We start from the raw sequence: 18,368 nt of genomic DNA on the forward strand, positions 1-18,368 counted from the left end.
CAGCCTCCCCGGGCCCTGAACAAGAGACTGGATAAACTCGCTGCCCTGCGGATCAGGCAATCAGCCGGCGCTAGTCCCGCCCCTCGGGCTCCCCGATTGGTTGGAGGAGCCGCCGCCGGCTCGCTCCTACTGCCCCGCCCCGCTCGCTCTCTATTGGTCGGAAGCTCCCGTCAATCAGGCCTGGGCCCGGGTCACGTGTCCATGAGGCGAAAACGTCACTGAGGCCCCGATCACGTGTTGCTGAGGAAGTCTGACCCACTCCGCGAGGCTGAATCCGCTCCGTTCGCTTCCTGGGACCCTCGGACTCCCAGGTTTGCGTTTACCGCCATTTATTTCCCCGTTTCTCTCCGCTCGTCCGTCTAGCTGATAAAACTGGCTTTCCGCCGGTAATTCCGACTCTTCAACCGTTAACGATCGTTACCCAGTGTGTCGCCCCCGAGCATGCGCACTAGCAGCTGGTCCTGAGCCTCTGCCCCTGAGCATGCGCACTAGCAGCTGGTCCAGGGACTCTGCCCCTGAGCATGCGCACTAGCAGCTGGTCCAGGGACTCTGCCCCTGAGCATGCGCACTAGCAGCTGGTCCTGGGACTCTGCCCCTGAGCATGCCCACTAGCAGCTGGTTCTGGGACTCTGCTGCCCCTGAGCATGCCCACTAGCAGCTGGTTCTGGGACTCTGCTGCCCCTGAGCATGCCCACTAGCAGCTGGTCCTGGGACTCTGCTGCCCCTGAGCATGCCCACTAGCAGCTGGTCCTGAGACTCTGCAGCCCCCGAGCATGCCCACTAGCAGCTGGTCCTGGGACTCTGCCCCTGAGCATGCCCACTAGCAGCTGGTCCTGGGACTCTGCAGCCCCCGAGCATGCGCACTAGCAGCTGGTCCTGGGACTCTGCCCCTGAGCATGCCCACTAGCAGCTGGTCCTGGGACTCTGCCCCTGAGCATGCGCACTAGCAGCTGGTCCTGGGACTCTGCCCCTGAGCATGCGCACTAGCAGCTGGTCCTGGGACTCTGCCCCTGAGCATGCCCACTAGCAGCTGGTCCTGGGACTCTGCCCCTGAGCATGCGCACTAGCAGCTGGTCCTGGGACTCTGCCCCTGAGCATGCGCACTAGCAGCTGGTCCTGGGACTCTGCCCCTGAGCATGCCCACTAGCAGCTGGTCCTGGGACTCTGTCCCTGAGCATGCAGACTAGCAGCTGGTCCTGGGACTCCGCTGCCCCATAGCATGCCCACCAGCAGCTGGTCCTGGGACTCTGGCCCTGAGCATGTGCCCCAGCAGCTGGTCCTGGGATTCTGCTACCCCTGAGCATGCCCACTAGCAGCTGATCCTGGGACTCTGCCCCTGAGCATGCCCACTAGCAGCTGGTCCTGGGACTTTGCCCCTGAGCATGCCCACTAGCAGCTGGTCCTGGGACTCTGCCCTTGTCCACTGTTCCTGCTCCTCCATTTCAGTCTCCTCTTGGATTCTTTTAATGTTCACTTCCTCTGCTGTTATTCTACCTGTTGCTCTTGCTGCCTGATCAGCTAGCATATTTCCTTTTTGTTGCTCGCTCACTATCTTGCGGTGTGCCTTTATTTTAATCACTGCTACCTCTTCTCCTTTTACTGCTTCTAATAGGTCTCTCACTACCTCCTCATGCTGTATTTGTCCTCCTCCAGAGGTTACATATCCTCTCCTATTCCATGGTATCATATAATCATACACTACCCCAAACGCATACCCACTGTCTGTGTATATATTTACTCGTTTTCCCTTTGCTAATTTCAATGCTTCCGTGAGAGCCACTGGCTCTGCTACCTGTGCTGAGGTTCCTCCTTCAAGCCCTCCCTTTGCGACTGTTTCTCCGTTCTCGGATACTACTGCCCAACCGTGTGTGGCTCCCCATTTATATATCAGCGAGATCCGTCTACATAAAAGCTGTTTTGGGGATTTTCAAGGGGTGATTCTGATACGGTTCCTCTGACCTCATGTGCCTCACCCTCTGTTAGCATTCCCTCTGCGGGGTTGACTCTATGTTCCCTTATAATCTGGACTGATCTGTCCTTGGGTATCAATACTGCTTCCCAAGCCGCCCTCCTTCTGTCTGATACAACCTTCATTTTGCCTGTGTTTAGCAGGTCCACATTGTGTGTTGTGTGTGTAATATCAGCTGTCCTGACATAGTGACGGGCTCGCATATCCGCACCGCCCATGTGGCGCAGTCGAGGGCCGCCATGCATCTCACCATTCCTTCAGCCACGGGGGTTTGTTGGGTAGAGTAATAGGCAATTGGCCTCATATCTCCCCCATACTCTTGGGTGACTGCAGCGTTATAGAAGTTCCCGTCTATATACTAAATATAGTAGATATGGAATGGTTTGACTATATTTGGCAATCCTAGTGCGGGTGCAGACGTCAGGGCTGCTTTTAATTTTGCATAAGCCTCGTCCTGCTCCGATTCCCATTCTATCTTATCAGTGGCGGGTCTCCCCCTTTAACCAACCGTTGAATCGGCTCTGCTTTCCCTGCAAAATCTGATATAAAATTCCTGCAGTAGTTAAACAGTCCCAACACTTTCCTCACTCCCCGGACGGTCACTGGCCTTGGCATGTCTTTTATGGCTGCCTTTCGTTCCTGCGGGAGTGCCTTATACCCCTGGCTCATTTCGTGCCCCAGATACTTTACTTTGGACAGTCCAACTTTTGCCTTTTTTTTTGGGGGTTCAATTTAAAGCCAGCTTTCTGAAGTGTCTGGAGGGTGTCTAGTAATGCTCCCACGTGTCCTTTGGCATCCTCTGATGCAATCATTATGTCATCGACATATTGGAGTAGGTACTTTGGTACTTTAATAGGTCTAACCCGTCTAAGGCTTGACTCAGTACACGGTGGAATATATTTGGACAATTGTGGAACCCCTGCGGGACCCTGGTCCATGTATACTGTCTATCCCCGCACAGGTTCGAATCCTGTTCGTGACGCCAATTGTTGTGGAGTATTTTAAACCAACACTCGACACAAGGTTTTAGATCGATAGTCAAGTTGTTTTATTACACCGGTGGGGAAACAGTCTGCTCTGTCTTAGCCAGACCTTTCCAAATTGCCACAGCAAACACTACATTTTTATACATTACAACACACATGGCCATCTCATGCACAATTCATTCCTGCCACCTGATTGGACCTTGGCCCACATGCATCTTCACTGATTGGTTGCCTATGCCGCGTTACATTAAAGTACCGCCTTTATTATCGGAAAAGTATATGTCAATCTGTTGTTGCACCTCTGACCTCTGTTGGTTCCATGTCCGGCTATGTTATCTCCACTGCCAATTCAGCAACTTAGAAAAAGCTTATTACTGCAAAGTATGGTCTTTATTACACCATTCAGTGAAACTGCCAGCGATGTCCGTTCAACTCTTTCCCCACTGCAACACTCCTCCTCCTTGATTGCAATGTCTACATCGTCCCTCTCTTTTGTGAAAACAGGCGCAAAGTATTCATTAAGAACCATATTCATGTCTTCTGCTTCCACACGCAGGTTACCTTTATGGTCCCTAATAGGCTCCACTTGTTTTCCTTGCCAATATTTTTTCATGCCCTCTCTTTGCTTTTCTTCTTTGAAATAGTACCATAGGATCTTTGATGTCCACCTGAGAGAGCAGATGGGGCCTTGGTTTAACATCTACTCCAAAAATCGGCACCACCGACAATGCAGCTCTCCCTCAGCACTGCACTGGAGTGTCAGCCTAGATTTTTGGTGCTCAAGTCTCTGGAGTCATAGAGTTATACAGCACGGATAGAGGCCCTTCGGCCCATCGTGTCCGCGCCGGCCATCAAGCCCTGTCTGATCTAATCCCATATTCCAGCATTTGGTCCGTAGCCTTGTATGCTATGGCATTTCAAGTGCTCATCCAAATGCTTCTTAAATGTTGTGAGGGTTCCTGCCTCCACAACCCTTTCAGGCAGTGAGTTCCAGACTCCAACCACCCTCTGGGTGAAAAAGTTCTTTCTCAAATCCCCTCTAAACCTCCCGCCCTTTACCTTGAATCTATGCCCCCTAGTTATTGACCCCTCTACTAAGGGAAAAAGCCCCTCAGCATCCATCCTATCTATGCCCCTCATAATTTTGTACACCTCAATCATGTCCCCCCTCAGCCTCCTCTGCTCCAAGGAAAACAAACCCAATCTGTCCAGCCTCTCTTCATAGCTGAAGCGCTCCAGCCCCGGTAACATCCTGGTGAACCTCCTCTGCACCCTCTCCAACGCGATCACATCCTTCCTGTAGTGTGGCGACCAGAACTGCACACAGTATTCCAGCTGTGGCCTAACCAGTGTTTTATACAGCTCCATCATAACCTCCTTGCTCTTATATTCAATGCCTCGGCTAATGAAGGCAAGTATCCCATATGCCTTTTTTACCACCTTATCCACCTGTTCCGCCGCCTTCAGGGATCTGTGTACTTGCACACCCAGATCCCTCTGACCCTCCGTCTTGCCTAGGGTCTTACCATTCATTGTGTATTCCCTTGCCTTGTTAGTCCCCCCAAAGTGCATCACCTCGCACTTTTCCGGGTTAAATTCCATTTGCCACTGTTCCGCCCACCTGACCAACCCAGCTATATCGTCCTGCAGACTGAGGCTACCCTCCTCGCTATTTACCACCCTACCAATTTTTGTATCATCTGCGAACTTACTGATCATACCTTTTACATTCATATCCAAGTCATTAATGTAGACCACAAACAGCAAGGGACCCAGCACCGATCCCTGTGGTACCCCACTGGCCACAGGCTTCCAGTCACAAAAACAACCTTCGACCATCACCCTCTGCCTTCTGTCACTAAGCCAGTTTTGTATCCAATGTGCCAAGGCACCCTGGATTCCATTGGCTGTTACCTTCTTGACCAGTCTCCTGTGCGGGACTTTATCGAAGGCCTTACTGAAATCCATATATACCACATCCACTGCGTTACCCTCATCCACACACCAAGTCACCCCCTCAAAAAATTCAATCAAATTAGTCAGACATGATCTTCCCTTGACAAAGCCATGTTGACTATCCCTGATTAATCCTTGCCTCTCCAAGTGGAGACAAATTTTGTCCCTCAGAATTTTTTCCAATAATTTTCCTACCACTGATGTTAGGCTCACTGGCCTGTAGTTCCCCGGTTTTTCCCTACTTCCCTTCTGGAATAATGGTACTACATTAGCGGTTCTCCAGTCCTCTGGCACATCCCCTGTGGCCAGAGCAGTCCTGAATATATGTGTTAGAGCCCCCGCAATCTCTTCCTTTGCCTCACACAGCAGCCTGGGATACATTTCATCCGGGCCTGGGAATTTATCCATTTTTAGGCCAGCTAAAACCGCCAATACCTCCTCCCTCTCGATGTGAATATGTTCGAGCATATCACAGTCCCCCCGCCCTATTTCTATGTCTACATCGTCCTTCTCCATAGTGAAAACAGATGCAAAAAATTCATTTAGAACCCCTCCTACATCTTCCGGCTCCACACACAGATTGCCACTTTTGTCCCTAATGGGCCCTATTTTTTCCCTAGTTATCCTCTTACCCTTAATATACTTATAAAACATCTTAGGATTTTCCTTTATTTTGCTCGCCAGTGTTATTTCATGGCCCCTCCTTGATCTCCTAATTTCTTTTTTAAGTATCCCCCTGCACTTTTTGTACTCCTCTAGGGCTTCCTCCGTCTTTAGCCTTTTGTATCTGCCAAAAGCCCTCCTTTTTTTCCTAATCCATTCTCGTATACCCCCTGACATCCAAGGTTCCCTGTGGTTTTTGGAACCACCCTTGACCTTTACGGGAACATGTTGCCATTGTATGATCCCAATCTCCCTTCTGAAAGCCTCCCATTGCTCTGATGCGGATTTTCCTACAAGTAGCTGATCCCAGTCCATTTTGGCCAGATCCTGCCTTATCCTATTAAAATCGGCCTTCCCCCAATTTAGAACCTTTATTTCCGGCCCATCCCTGTCCTTTTCCATGACCACCTTAAATCTTACCATATTATGGTCACTGTCACCAAAGTGCTCACCTACTAGCACTTTCTCCACTTGGCCGGCCACATTCCCTAGAATTAGGTCCAGTACCGCCCCCTGTCTTGTAGGACTTTCTACATGCTGGCTCAAAAAGCTCTCCTGGATGCACTTTAAGAATTCTACACCCTCTGAGCCTTTCACACTCTGACTATCCCAGTTAATATTGGGGAAGTTGAAATCCCCCATTATTATTACCCTATTATTTGCACATTTCTCTGAGATTTGCCTACATATCTGTTCCTCTATCTCCCCCTGACTGTTTGGAGGCCTATAGTACACTCCCATCAAAGTGCTTGCCCCCTTTTTGTTTTTAAGCTCCACCCATATGGCCTCATTAGAGGAACCTGCTAATATATCATCCCTCCTTACTGCAGTAATTGACTCCTTAATTAATATTGCGACACCCCCTCCTCTTATACCTCCCCCTCTGTCTCGCCTGAAGATTCTGTACCCCGGAATATTGAGCTGCCAGTCTTGCCCCTCCCTCAACCATGTCTCCGTGATAGCAACAATATCATACTCCCATGTGTTTATCAACACCTTCAGTTCATCCACCTTAATGCAAGGAGTCTTGCAAGTAAAATAGATGCCATCCAGCCTTGCCCTTATATATTTGCCCTGTCTACCAAGCTGACTTGTTTTTTTCTCTATAATTGGCAGCACATCACCCCCTATTTCAGCTCCCCTCTGTATCCCATCCCCCTGCCAAGTTAGTTTAAACCCCACCCAACAGTGCTAGCAAACCTCCCCGCAAGGATATTTGTCCCACTCTGGTTCAGGTGCAACCCGTCCGACTTGTACAAGTCCCAGCTTTCCCAGAAGCAGGCCCAGTGATCCAGGAAAGTAAAACCCTCCCCCCTACACCAACTCTTTAGCCACGCATTCATCTGCTCTATCCTCCCATTCCTATACTCACTAGCACGTGGCACTGGGAGTAATCCAGAGATTACAACCTTTGAGGTCCTGCTCTTTAATCTGTTACCTAGCTCCCTAAATTCTTGATGCAGGACCTCATCCCCCTTCCTACCTATGTCGTTGGTCCCAATGTGGACCACGACCTCTGCCTGCTCACCCTCCCCCTTAAGAATGCCCTGTAGCCGCTCAGTGACATCCCTGACCCTGGCCCCAGGGAGGCAACAAACCATCCTGGAGTCACGTTTGCGGCCACAGAAACGCCTATCTGTTCCCCTTACGATAGAATCCCCTACCACTATTGCTCTCCCACTCTTTTTCCTCCCTTCCTGAGCAGCAGAAGCGTCCCTGGTGCCAGGAAGCTGGCTGCTGCTGCCTTCCCCTGGTGAGTCATCCCCCTCAACAGTATCCAACTTGGTATACCTGTTTGAAAGGGGGATGTCTGCAGGGGTTCCCTGCACTACCTGCCTGCCTTTGTTGCTCCGCCTGATGGTCACCCCCTGTGCTGCCCTACCCTGAGGCGTGAACAACTCGCTAAACGTGCTATCCACGACCCTCTCAGCATCGCGCATGCTCCAAAATTCATCCACCTGCAGCTCGAGCGCCGCAATGCAGTCTACAAGTAGCTGCAGCTGGATGCATTTCCCGCACACATGGTCGTCAGGGACACTGGCAGCGTCCCTGACTTCCCACATGGAGCAAGAGGAGCAGAACACGGGTCTGAACTCTCCTACCATGACTTACTCCTTTAATTAATTAAAAAATTTATTCAATACCCCAGTTACAGGTATACTCTAGGGCACTTTATTTACCAACTATCCCCACTACACCACAGAAATTTAACACCACAGAATTCAAGCTTGTATTGAAAAGAGAGAAATACTCACCAACCAATCACTTACCTGCTCCCTGGTGACGTCACACTTGGATTACTTTTTACCTCTCTCCTGGAACCTGGATTGGTACGCCTCGGGCTGCTCCCTTTTAAGCCTTCAAGCTCTCCCGCCTCGGGCTGCTCCCGCGCAGGTCCGCTGCTTCTCCGGTCTCGGGGCTGTGGGCCTCGGTGCCTCTGACTGCTCCCTCTCAAGCCTTTAAGCTCTCCCGCCTCGGGCTGCTCCCGCGCAGGTCCGCTGCTTCTCCGGTCTCGGGGCTGTGGGCCTCGGTGCCTCTGACTGCTCCTTCTCAAGCCTTTAAGCTCTCCCGCCTCGGGCTGCTCCCGCGCAGGTCCGCTGCTTCTCCGGTCTCGGGGCTGTGGGCCTCGGTGCCTCTGACTGCTCCCTCTCAAGCCTTTAAGCTCTCCCGCCTCGGGCTGCTCCCGCGCAGGTCCGCTGCTTCTCCGGTCTCGGGGCTGTGGGCCTCGGTGCCTCTGACTGCTCCCTCTTATACTCGGCTGCCTCGGGCTGCTCCCGCGCAGGTCCGCTGCTTCTCCGGTCTCGGGGCTGTGGGCCTCGGTGCCTCTGACTGCTCCCTCTTATACTCGGCCGCCTCGGGCTGCTCCCGCGCAGGTCCGCTGCTTCTCCGGTCTCGGGGCTGTGGGCCTCGGTGCCTCTGACTGCTCCCTCTTATACTCGGCCGCCTCGGGCTGCTCCCGCGCAGGTCCGCTGCTTCTCCGGTCTCGGGGCTGTGGGCCTCGGTGCCTCTGACTGCTCCCTCTTATACTCGGCCGCCTCGGGCTGCTCCCGCGCAGGTCCGCTGCTTCTCCGGTCTCGGGGCTGTGGGCCTCGGTGCCTCTGACTGCTCCCTCTTATACTCGGCCGCCTCGGGCTGCTCCCGCGCAGGTCCGCTGCTTCTCGGGGCTGTGGGCCTCGGTGCCTCTGACTGCTCCCTCTTATACTCAGCCGCCTCGGGCTGCTCCCACGCAGGTCCGCTGCTTCTCCGGTCTCGGGGCTGTGGGCCTCGGTGCCTCTGGTTGCTCCCTCTTATACTCAGCCGCCTCGGGCTGCTCCCGCGCAGGTCCGCTGCTTCTCCGGTCTCGGGGCTGTGGGCCTCGGTGCCTCTGACTGCTCCCTCTTATACTCAGCAGCCTCGGGCTGCTCCCGCGCAGGTCCGCTGCTTCTCCGGTCTCGCACAACTTTCTGGCTCAGCGGCAAGAGTGCTACCAACTGAGCCACTGGCTGACACTAAAGAACAAGCAGTTCTGACGGGTCAGAGTGATCATAATATGATAGAATTCTTCATTAAGATGAAGAATGAAGTAGTTGACTCAGAGACTAGGGTCCTGAATTTAAATAAAGGAAACTACGATGGTATGAGGCGCGAGTTGGGTAGGATTGATTGGGGAATGTCACTCAAAGGGTTGACGGTGGATAGGCAATGGCAAACATTCAAAGATCACATGGATGAACTACAGAATTTGTTCATCCCTGTTTGGCATAAAAATAAAACAAAGAAGGTGACTCAACTGAGGCTAACAAGGGAAATTAGGGATAGCATAAGATCCAAGGAGAGGACATATAAATTGGCCAGAAAAAGCAGTAAACCTGAGGATTGGGAGCAGTTTAAGATTCAGCAAAGGAGGACAAAGGGATTAATTAAGAGGGGGGAAATAGAGTAAGCTTGCAGGGAACATAAAAACTGACTGTAAAAGCTTTTATAGATATGTGAAGAGAAAAAGATTGGTGACGTCAAGCATAGGTCCCTTGCAGTCAGAATCAGGGGAATTTATAATGAGGAACAAAGAAATGGCAGCCCAATTAAATACATACTTTGGTTCTGTCTTCACAAAGGAGGACACAAATAACTTCCCAGAGAGGTCGAGGAACATAGGGTCTAATGAAAGGGAGGAACTGAATGAAATCAGTATTTGTAGGGAAATGGTGTTAGGAAAATTGACGGGATTGAAGGCCGATAAATCCCCAGGGCCTGATAATAATCTACATACAGGGTACTTAGGGAAGTGGCCCTAGAAATAGTAGATGCATTGCTGGTCATCTTCCAAAATTCAATAGACTCTGGAACAGTACCCATGGATTGGAGGGTAGCTAATGTTACCCCACTATTGAAAAAAGGTGGTAGATAGGAAACGGGGAATTGTAGACCAGTAAGCCTGACATCGGTAGTGGGGAAAATGCTAGAGTCCATTATAAAAGATGTAACAGCAGAGCACTTGGAAAACAGTGACAGGATCGGACAAAGTCAACATGGATTTACAAAAGGTAAATTATGCTTGACTAATCTACTGGAATTATTTGAGGATGTAACTGGTAAAATAGATAAGGGAGAACCAGTGGATGTGGTGTATTTGGATTTTTAGAAGGCTTTTGATAAGGTCCCGCGTAAGAGATTAGCGTGTAAAGTTAAGGCACATGGGATTGGGGGCAAGGTATTGACTTGGATAGAGAGCTGTTGGCAGACAGAAAGCAAAGAGTTGGAATAAACGGGTCTTTTTCCGAGTGGCAGGCAGTGACTAGTGGGGTACCGCAGGGATCGGTCCTTGGACCCCAGCTATTCACAATATATATTAATGATCTAGACGAGGGAACTAAATGTAATGGCCTAGAAATTCGGTTGGTAGCGCCGGTGCTGAGCGCCTAAAGAGACCTAGAATTGGGGCGATACCCTATGTTGGGGCGGTCGCTATGAAGATAGCGACAACTCAGATATTGACTATACATTTAGCGCCTGCGCTAAGTGTTTGCGAGCGCAAGCAGATCATGATGTCATTTCAGTGTGCAACGCCTTCTAGGAGCGCCTGAGCGCATATTGGGTGGCGCCCGGAGCCTTAACTCCTAGCGCTATTAGTGACAGTTTGAGGGAGGGCTAGCAGGCCCTTCTCGGAGTAGGGGGGCGCTATTTAAAGGGGACAGCTCTAGTGCAGAATCTTCAGCCACTTGGCCTGCTCATTGCGATCGTTGCTGGAGAGAGCTGGCGAGCTACTGTGGAGCGGAGTTTTGGGAATTTAGCTTTAGAGTACTTGGGACCTTCAAACCTGTCCGAAGCACTTGCAGCACTACACCTAAAAGCCTTTTGACCAACTGGCATCGGAATGGGAGCTTCTTTGGAGGGCGACGGCCTCATCGCCCAACACTGTGAAGGGGCAGAGAGAAGGCGGGAGAGAGGGCCGGGATTGGCCAGAAGGAGGAGTGGCAATGGAGGTCGGCCAATCCGACGGGATGCTGCGAGGGTCTTTAGGCAGCAGGTGTCAAGCCTTGACATGTTGGAGGAGCAGTGTTTGCGAAGGCTCCGATTCTGGAGGGACATTGTTACTGATCTGTGCCACCTGCTTGGTCAGGATCTGCAGCCGCGTGAACGGTGCAGAACCTCTCTGTCCGTGATCGCTAAACTGACTGATGGCCTCAATTTTTATGCCAACGGATCCTTTCAGTCAGCCATTGGGGACATTGCGACTGTCGCTCAGGTTGCAGTCCACTGTTGAATCCGGCAAGTTACAGATGCTCTTTATAGGCGAAGGTGTCAATTCATGACCTTGCCTCTGACCCTGCACAAGCAGGCGGAGCGCGCGCAGGGTATCGCTTCTATTGCGGACTTCCCCATGGTGCAGGGGGCGACTGACAGCACACACGTGGCTTTGAGGGCGCCATGCCATCATCCTTAGGACTTCCGCAACCGCAAGGGGTTCCACTCCCTCAACATGCAGCTGGTCTGTGACCACCGCCAAATCATCATGGCAGTCACCGCGCATTTCCCAGGGTGCAGCCACGATGCCTTTATCCTGCGGTTGACCTCAGTTTGTAACCTTTTTGAGGGGCTGGCTCGAAGACGAGGCTGGCTTACTGGGGACAAGGGCTATCCTCTCTGGCCATGGCTGATGACAACACTCCGTGTGGCCGACACCCCAGCAGAAGAGCTGATCAGCGGCCATCAGGCAAACAGGCACAGTAAACAGCATACTTTTGGTGTCCTCAAAAAGCGTTTCCGATGTCTGGAACATTCGGGGGGATCCCTGCAGTACTCGCCGTAGCAAGTGGGACACATCGTCGTCTGCTGCATGCTCCACAACTTGGCGAATCGACGCCAATTCCCAGCCAATTCCACCTGTCCCTCAACGACCAGCAGAGCAGGAGGAGGATGAGGAGGAGGAGGAGGAAGATGGAAGGGCTGCTGAAAGTGGAAGGGCCATACGTCAGAGGCTCATCAGGAGTCGTTTCGAGACCCCTGTGGCGGAATGATGAGAGTCTTAACTCATGCGCACTTTGGATGTTTGACGGCCTCTGAATGCCAGCATCACTGAAAGTAGTCACGTGCACCATGCCACATTGAAACTTCTGTTTATTGGCACAAAAGTCTTTCGTTACAGCAAAACAACGTAATGTCAACAGAAACCATAAGTTACTAAATAACTGTGAACTCTTCGGCAAAGCCGCAAAACTCAACAAACCTTCTGCAAATATAATAACGGGTGAGGGTGTCCTTGAATTTGGACATAGAAACGTCTCAGCACCTCCCTCTACAACTGGCCCCTTGAGGGAGAACGACTTCTCTTTCGCACCCGGCCCCTTCCCTCCCTGCTGCTCCTCCGTAATTGGACCCCAGTGGCGGGCTCAAGGCTGGGGGACGCCTGCTGACTGTGTGGAAGCGCAGAAGCCCCTGAGGGACGGCCTGGCCGACCTCTGGGCTTGGAGGGTGCAGACGCAGGATGCTTGATGTGACCATGGCTGGAAGCAGTGTGGGCTGCAGGTGGTGGCAGCTGCAATGCAGACGTCCCAGCGCTGGCATGTGCAATGGTCTCCTGCCGAGAGAGGACACCTGCACCATGGTCGGACGACACACTGGCTATCTGAGGGGAGCGGCTCGGCTCATCCGCCACAATCGCATGCTCCACTGATTCCTGGCCTTGTATGGGACTGGAAGGGCCCGGGGTGATCCTAACTGATGCAGAGAGGGTGGCTGCAGTGAGAGATTGCGTTGCCTCAATCTGGGTGTGGAGGAGCCCAGCAAGTGACTGCGTGGCAACAGTGAGGACCTGTGTGCCAGGTGCCAGTGCTTCGGAGAAGCCCTGGACAGTTCTTCCCATTGCTTCGGACAAGGCAGGTGCCAACTGCTCCACTGCCTCGGACAAGCCCTGGACAGACCTTTCCAGGGATTGTCCCAAGCCCTGAACAGTCCTTTCCATAGCCGACTCAAAGCTGTGGACAGTCCTCTCCATTGTTGGGCTGAAGCCCTGGATAGTCCTGTCCATTGTGGCCCCGAAGCCCTGGATAGTCCTGTCCATTGTGGCCCCGAAGCCCTGGATAGTCCTGTCCATTGTGGCCCCGAAGCCCTGGATAGTCCTGTCCATTGTGGCCCCGAAGCCCTGGATAGACCTGTCCATTGTTGCCCCGACGCCCTGGATAGACCTGTTCATTGTGGCCCCGACGCCCTGGATAGACCTGTCCATTGTGGCCCCGAAGCCCTGGATAGTCCTGTCCATTGTGGCCCCGAAGCCCTGGATAGACCTGTCCATTGTTGCCCCGACGCCCTGGATAGTCCTGTCCATTGTGGCCCTGGATAGTCCTGTCCATTGTGGCCCCGAAGCCCTGGATAGTCCTGTCCATTGTGGCCCTGGATAGTCCTGTCCATTGTGGCCCTGAAGCCCTGGATAGTCCTCTCCATTGTGGCCCCGACGCCCTGGATAGACCTGTCCATTGTTGCCCCGACGCCCTGGATAGTCCTGTCCATTGTGGCCCCGAAGCCCTGGATAGTCCTGTCCATTGTTGCCCCGACGCCCTGGATAGTCCTGTCCATTGTGGCCCCAAAGCCCTGGATAGTCCTGTCCATTGTGGCCCCGAAGCCCTGGAGAGTCCTGTCCATTGTTGCCCCGACGCCCTGGAGAGTCCTGTCCATTGTGGCCCCGACGCCCTGGATAGACCTGTCCATTGTGGCCCCGAAGCCCTGGATAGACCTGTCCATTGTGGCCCCGAAGCCCTGGATAGACCTGTCCATTGTTGCCCCGACGCCCTGGATAGTCCTGTCCATTGTGGCCCCGAAGCCCTGGATAGTCCTGTCCATTGTGGCCCCGAAGCCCTGGAGAGTCCTGTCCATTGTTGCCCCGACGCCCTGGAGAGTCCTGTCCATTGTTGCCCCGAAGCCCTGGAGAGTCCTGTCCATTGTTTCCCCGAACACCTGGAGAGTCCTGTCCATTGTTTCCCCGAACACCTGGAGAGTCCTGTCCATTGTTGCCCCGAAGCCCTGGAGAGTCCTGTCCATTGTTGCCCCGAAGTCCAACATACTCTTAGCCAATGAATCTATTGACTCGGGCATCTTCTCCACTGCAGCCATCAGCTCCGTGTGTCTGACCCGGGCCTGTTTGCTCATTTCAGCCAGGCGATGCACCTCATCTGCACTCTGTGCAGCAGTCATCACTACCTGCCTTGCCCTCCGGGGAGACGGTGGCCGAACTTGCCTATCCCCCGTTTGTTGCTGCATGCCGCTTGGTCCGGCAACTGGTTCATCCTCCGAGCCCCCCCCCTCCCCTCCAGGGGACTACTATCCCCAGTCTGTAGATGTGTCCGCTCCCCGGATTCTGCAATGGCTGGTCCGGAGTCCTCCTGGTCCTCGCCTCCGGTGGCACTGGCAGCTTCAGTGCGTTGAGCCCGAGTTGGTGCTGCTTCATCTGAAAGTAGGGAGGTGGAAGAGTGGCTTTAGCAAAAGGACAGGTTTGCTGAAAGGCATGCCAGATTGCGGCAAGGCTCTGACATGGCTGCACACTGAGGATGCATGCTGGCGGGGGGACCAAGTGGAAGGCAACAGGTGAAAAAGGTGAGCGCCTTACCCTCGCTGTCGGAAATGGGGTCGGCAGATGCAGTGGTCACAGGACCAGACAGACGTCCTCCAAGAATCTGGTGCACTCTCTCCTCCAGATCCGTGAGAGTGACCACTTGTGGAGGTCCGCCACCGGTTCGACGCTGCTCCTTTCGGATCGTTGCCAGCTTGGACTGCAGGGGAAAGAAGGGGAAGTTCTGTAACATGATGCCTTGAGAGATAATCGCATGTCCCCCATGGTGCAAGAGCCCTTACATGAGGCCTTGAGACATCTGTCCATGTGTGTGCCCAGAAAGGGCCATGGGTGCTTGCTGGCAGGTGGCCATTGGGGCATCATTGCAACAGGGTGCCCGAAGTCAGCTGCAGATGGAGGGAATCAGAAGTTTGCTAAACCATCACTCACCCTAACGATCCGTGTGAGGTCGTTGAATTTCTTCCTGCACTGAACAGGGGTCCTGGTCGCCATGCTGCTGGAGCTGACCCTCACAGCAACCTCCCTCCAAGATCGTCGGTAAGCCTTGTGACTCGGCCTCTTGCCATTGTCCGGATACAGGACATCTCGACGGCGCTCAACTGCAGCCACCAAATGGTCCAGAGCCTCAGTGCTGAAGCGCTCTGCTCTCTGTCTAACCTTCTCCATGCTGAACAAGTTTCTAATGCCAGAGAAGGGCGAGCACCGATTCTGAGGCCTACAGGGCGTTGGGTGTTGAAGCTCAGGCTGACTGACCCACCCCTTTAAGAGCCGGCCGGCGCCTGGAAGTCTCGTGGTTTCCCGTAATTGAGATCACCTGCGCTGCGCCCGTCCGCTTCGATATTGAGTAGCGCCTGAACTTTTGCGCCTTAGGAGCACCGTGCAACGGCTGAATTAGCGCCTCAATCCCCTTTGGGGGCGATGCAACCCAATATCTCGCCAGGCAGCGATAAGTTTCGTCTGGCTATAAACTTAGCGCACCGCCAGTTCTAGCGCCTCAAGCGGGGCTATACCCAATTTCTAGGCCAATATCTCCAGGTTTGCAGATGACACAAAGCTGGGTGGGTGTGTGTGCTGTGAGGAGGATGCCGAGAAACTCCAGTATGATTTGGACAGGTTGGGTGATTGGGCAGAAACATGGCAGATGCAGTATAATGTGGATAAATGCGAGGTTATCCACTTTGGTGTCAAAAACAGGAAGGCAGATTATTATCTGAATGGCAATAGATTGGGAGAAGGGGAAGTGCAACGAGACCTGGGTGTCCTTGTGCACCAGTCGCTGAAGGTAAGCATGCAGGCGCAGCAGGCGGTTAAGAAGGCAAATGGTATGTTGGACTTCGTAGCGATAGGGTTCGAGTACAGGAACAAGGATGTCTTGCTGCAGTTGTACAGGGCCTTGGTGAGACCACATCTTGAGTATTGTGTGCAGTTTTGGTCGCCTTATCTGAGGAAGGATGTTCTTGCCATGGAGGGAGTGCAGCGAAGATTTACCAGCCTGATACCTGGGATTGCAGGAATGACGTATGAGGAGAGATTGGGTCGATTGGCCTTATACTCGCTGGAGTTTAGAAGAATGAGAGGGGATCTCATTGAAACTTAAAATTCTAACAGGACTAGACAGACTAGGTGCAGGAAGGATGTTCCCGATGGCCGGGGAGTCCAGAACCAGGGGTCACAGTTAAAGAATAAGGGGTAAGCCATTTAGGACAGAGATGAGGAGGAATTTCTTCACCCAGAGAGTGGTGAAGCTGTGGAATTCTCTACCACAGAAGGCTGTAGAGGCCAATTCATTAAATATATTCAAGAAGGAGTTAGATATATTTCTTAAGGCTAAAGGGATCAAGGGATATGGAGAGAAAGCAGGGACAGGGTACTGATTTTGGTTGATCAGCCATGATCACATTGAATGGCGGAGCAGGCTCGAGGGGCCGAATGGCCTACTCCTGCTCCTATCTTCTACGTTTCTATGTTTATGACGAAGGGTCATCGACCTGAAACGTTAACTCTGTTTCTGTCTCCACAGATGCTGCCTGACCTGCTGAGTATTTCCAGCATTTTCTGTTTTTATTAAAGAAACGAGGGAGTGATTGCTGACAGGAAAAATGTTGGGTCGTCCTGCACATGCGCACCTCCCTGGTGGCTGAGGTGAAACACCGACTCACCCCCCCACCTGAGCCGCGCACACGTACCAGATGTTGCGGCTCTGCATGCGCGTCCGGTGTTCCAACCGCGGGGTTTTGTGCGCTGAGCATGCGCGTTGTGGACCGATCGGGATGGGCGATTGTGGAGCAGGAGGGAGAGCGCGGGGGCCATGAGCACATGCGCGGGACTCAGAGTCAACAGAGCGCTTTCTGGAGCACGGGGGCTTGTGGGTATTGCAGCCACCATTACTGCTGATCCTTTCAACCAACCTGTGCAGCAGCTGGAGCCTGAAAATCAGCTTCACTGCCCCTAGGGTCGGAAAGGGGAAAATTAAACAACAGTTTGCCTCTGATCCTTTTCTGAACTCAATTTACAGGGTGAGAGAAGTGGATAGTTACAGGCGGGAAGCTCAGACCAAACATCACGTCAAGATCTGACAGAGTCGCTCGATTCATCAGGACCTGAATATCATCGGCCTTTGCACATGGAAGGAGAAAGCAGCGATCGCAGCGATGACAAACCGCACACGTGTTCGGTGTGTGGACGCGGATTCAGCCGATCGCCTGACCTGGCGAGACGCATGCACCGTCACACCGGGGAGAAACCGGGTAAAGGTGGGGACGGCGGGAAGGGATTCAGTTCCCCGTCTGCATTGGAAGTTCAAAGGCGCAGTCACACCAGGGACAGTCCGTTCACCTGCTCCGTGTGTGGAAAGGGATTTGTTTGTTCATCCCACCTGCAAACACACCAGCGAGTTCACACTGACGAGAGACCATTTCAGTGTTCTGACTGTGTGAAGAGCGTTAAAAGCCCCGGGGATCTGAAGGGACACCAGCTTGTTCACACTGCGGAAAGGCCGTTCACCTGCTCCGTGTGTGGGAAGGGATTCACTGAGTCATCCACCCTGCTGAGACACCAGCTTGTTCACACTGATGAGAGACCATTTAACTGCTCTGACTGTGGGAAGAGCTTTAAAAGCCCCAGGGCACTGAAGCAACACCAGCTTGTTCACACTGATGAGAGACCATTTCAATGTTCTGACTGTGGGAAGAGCTTTAAAAACCCCCAGGATCTGAAGCAACACCAGCGAGTTCACACTGATGAGCGACCGTTTACATGTTCTGACTGTGGGAAGAGCTTTAAAAGCCCACGGGATCTCAAGCAACACCAGCGAGTTCACACTGGAGAGAGACCATTCACCTGCTTCGTGTGTGGGAACGGATTCACTCAGTCATCCCACCTGCAGAGACACCAGCGCTTCCATGCTGGGGAGAGGCCGTTCATCTGCCCCGAATGTGGGAAGGGATTCACTGAATCATCCCACCTGCAGACACACCAGCTTGTTCACACTGGCGAGAGACCCTTCAAATGTTCTGACTGTGGGAAGAGCTTTAAAAGCTCTGGGGAGCTGAAGCAGCACCAACACCTACACACTGGAGAGAGACCGTTCACCTGCTCTGTGTGTGGGAGGGGATTCGCTCGGTCCTCCAACCTGCTGGAACATCAGCGAGTTCACACTGGAGAGAACCCCTTTAAATGTTCTGACTGTGGGAAAAGATTTAAAAGCTCCAGGGATCTGAAGGGACACCAGCTTGTTCACACTGATGAGAGA

At 52.9% G+C, this 18,368-nt stretch overlaps 1 protein-coding gene across 1 annotated transcript in view; it reads left to right on the forward strand.

Moving 5' to 3' along the window:
- The first annotated feature begins 235 nt into the window (after nt 1-235).
- LOC147118758 (uncharacterized) overlaps nt 236-18,368 on the forward strand; it is a 62,602-nt gene continuing 44,469 nt past the window's right edge. Inside the window, 2 exon segments of the mRNA XM_085984604.1 lie at nt 236-311; nt 17,133-18,238. Coding sequence (XP_085840730.1) covers nt 17,241-18,238 — 998 coding nt within the window. The 5' untranslated portion in view covers nt 236-311; nt 17,133-17,240.

This window comes from Somniosus microcephalus, chromosome 4, assembly GCF_052327205.1.
Source record: "Somniosus microcephalus isolate GS21.2 chromosome 4, FLI_Smic_1.0, whole genome shotgun sequence".
In the NCBI taxonomy this organism is placed as follows: Eukaryota; Metazoa; Chordata; class Chondrichthyes; order Squaliformes; family Somniosidae; genus Somniosus; species Somniosus microcephalus.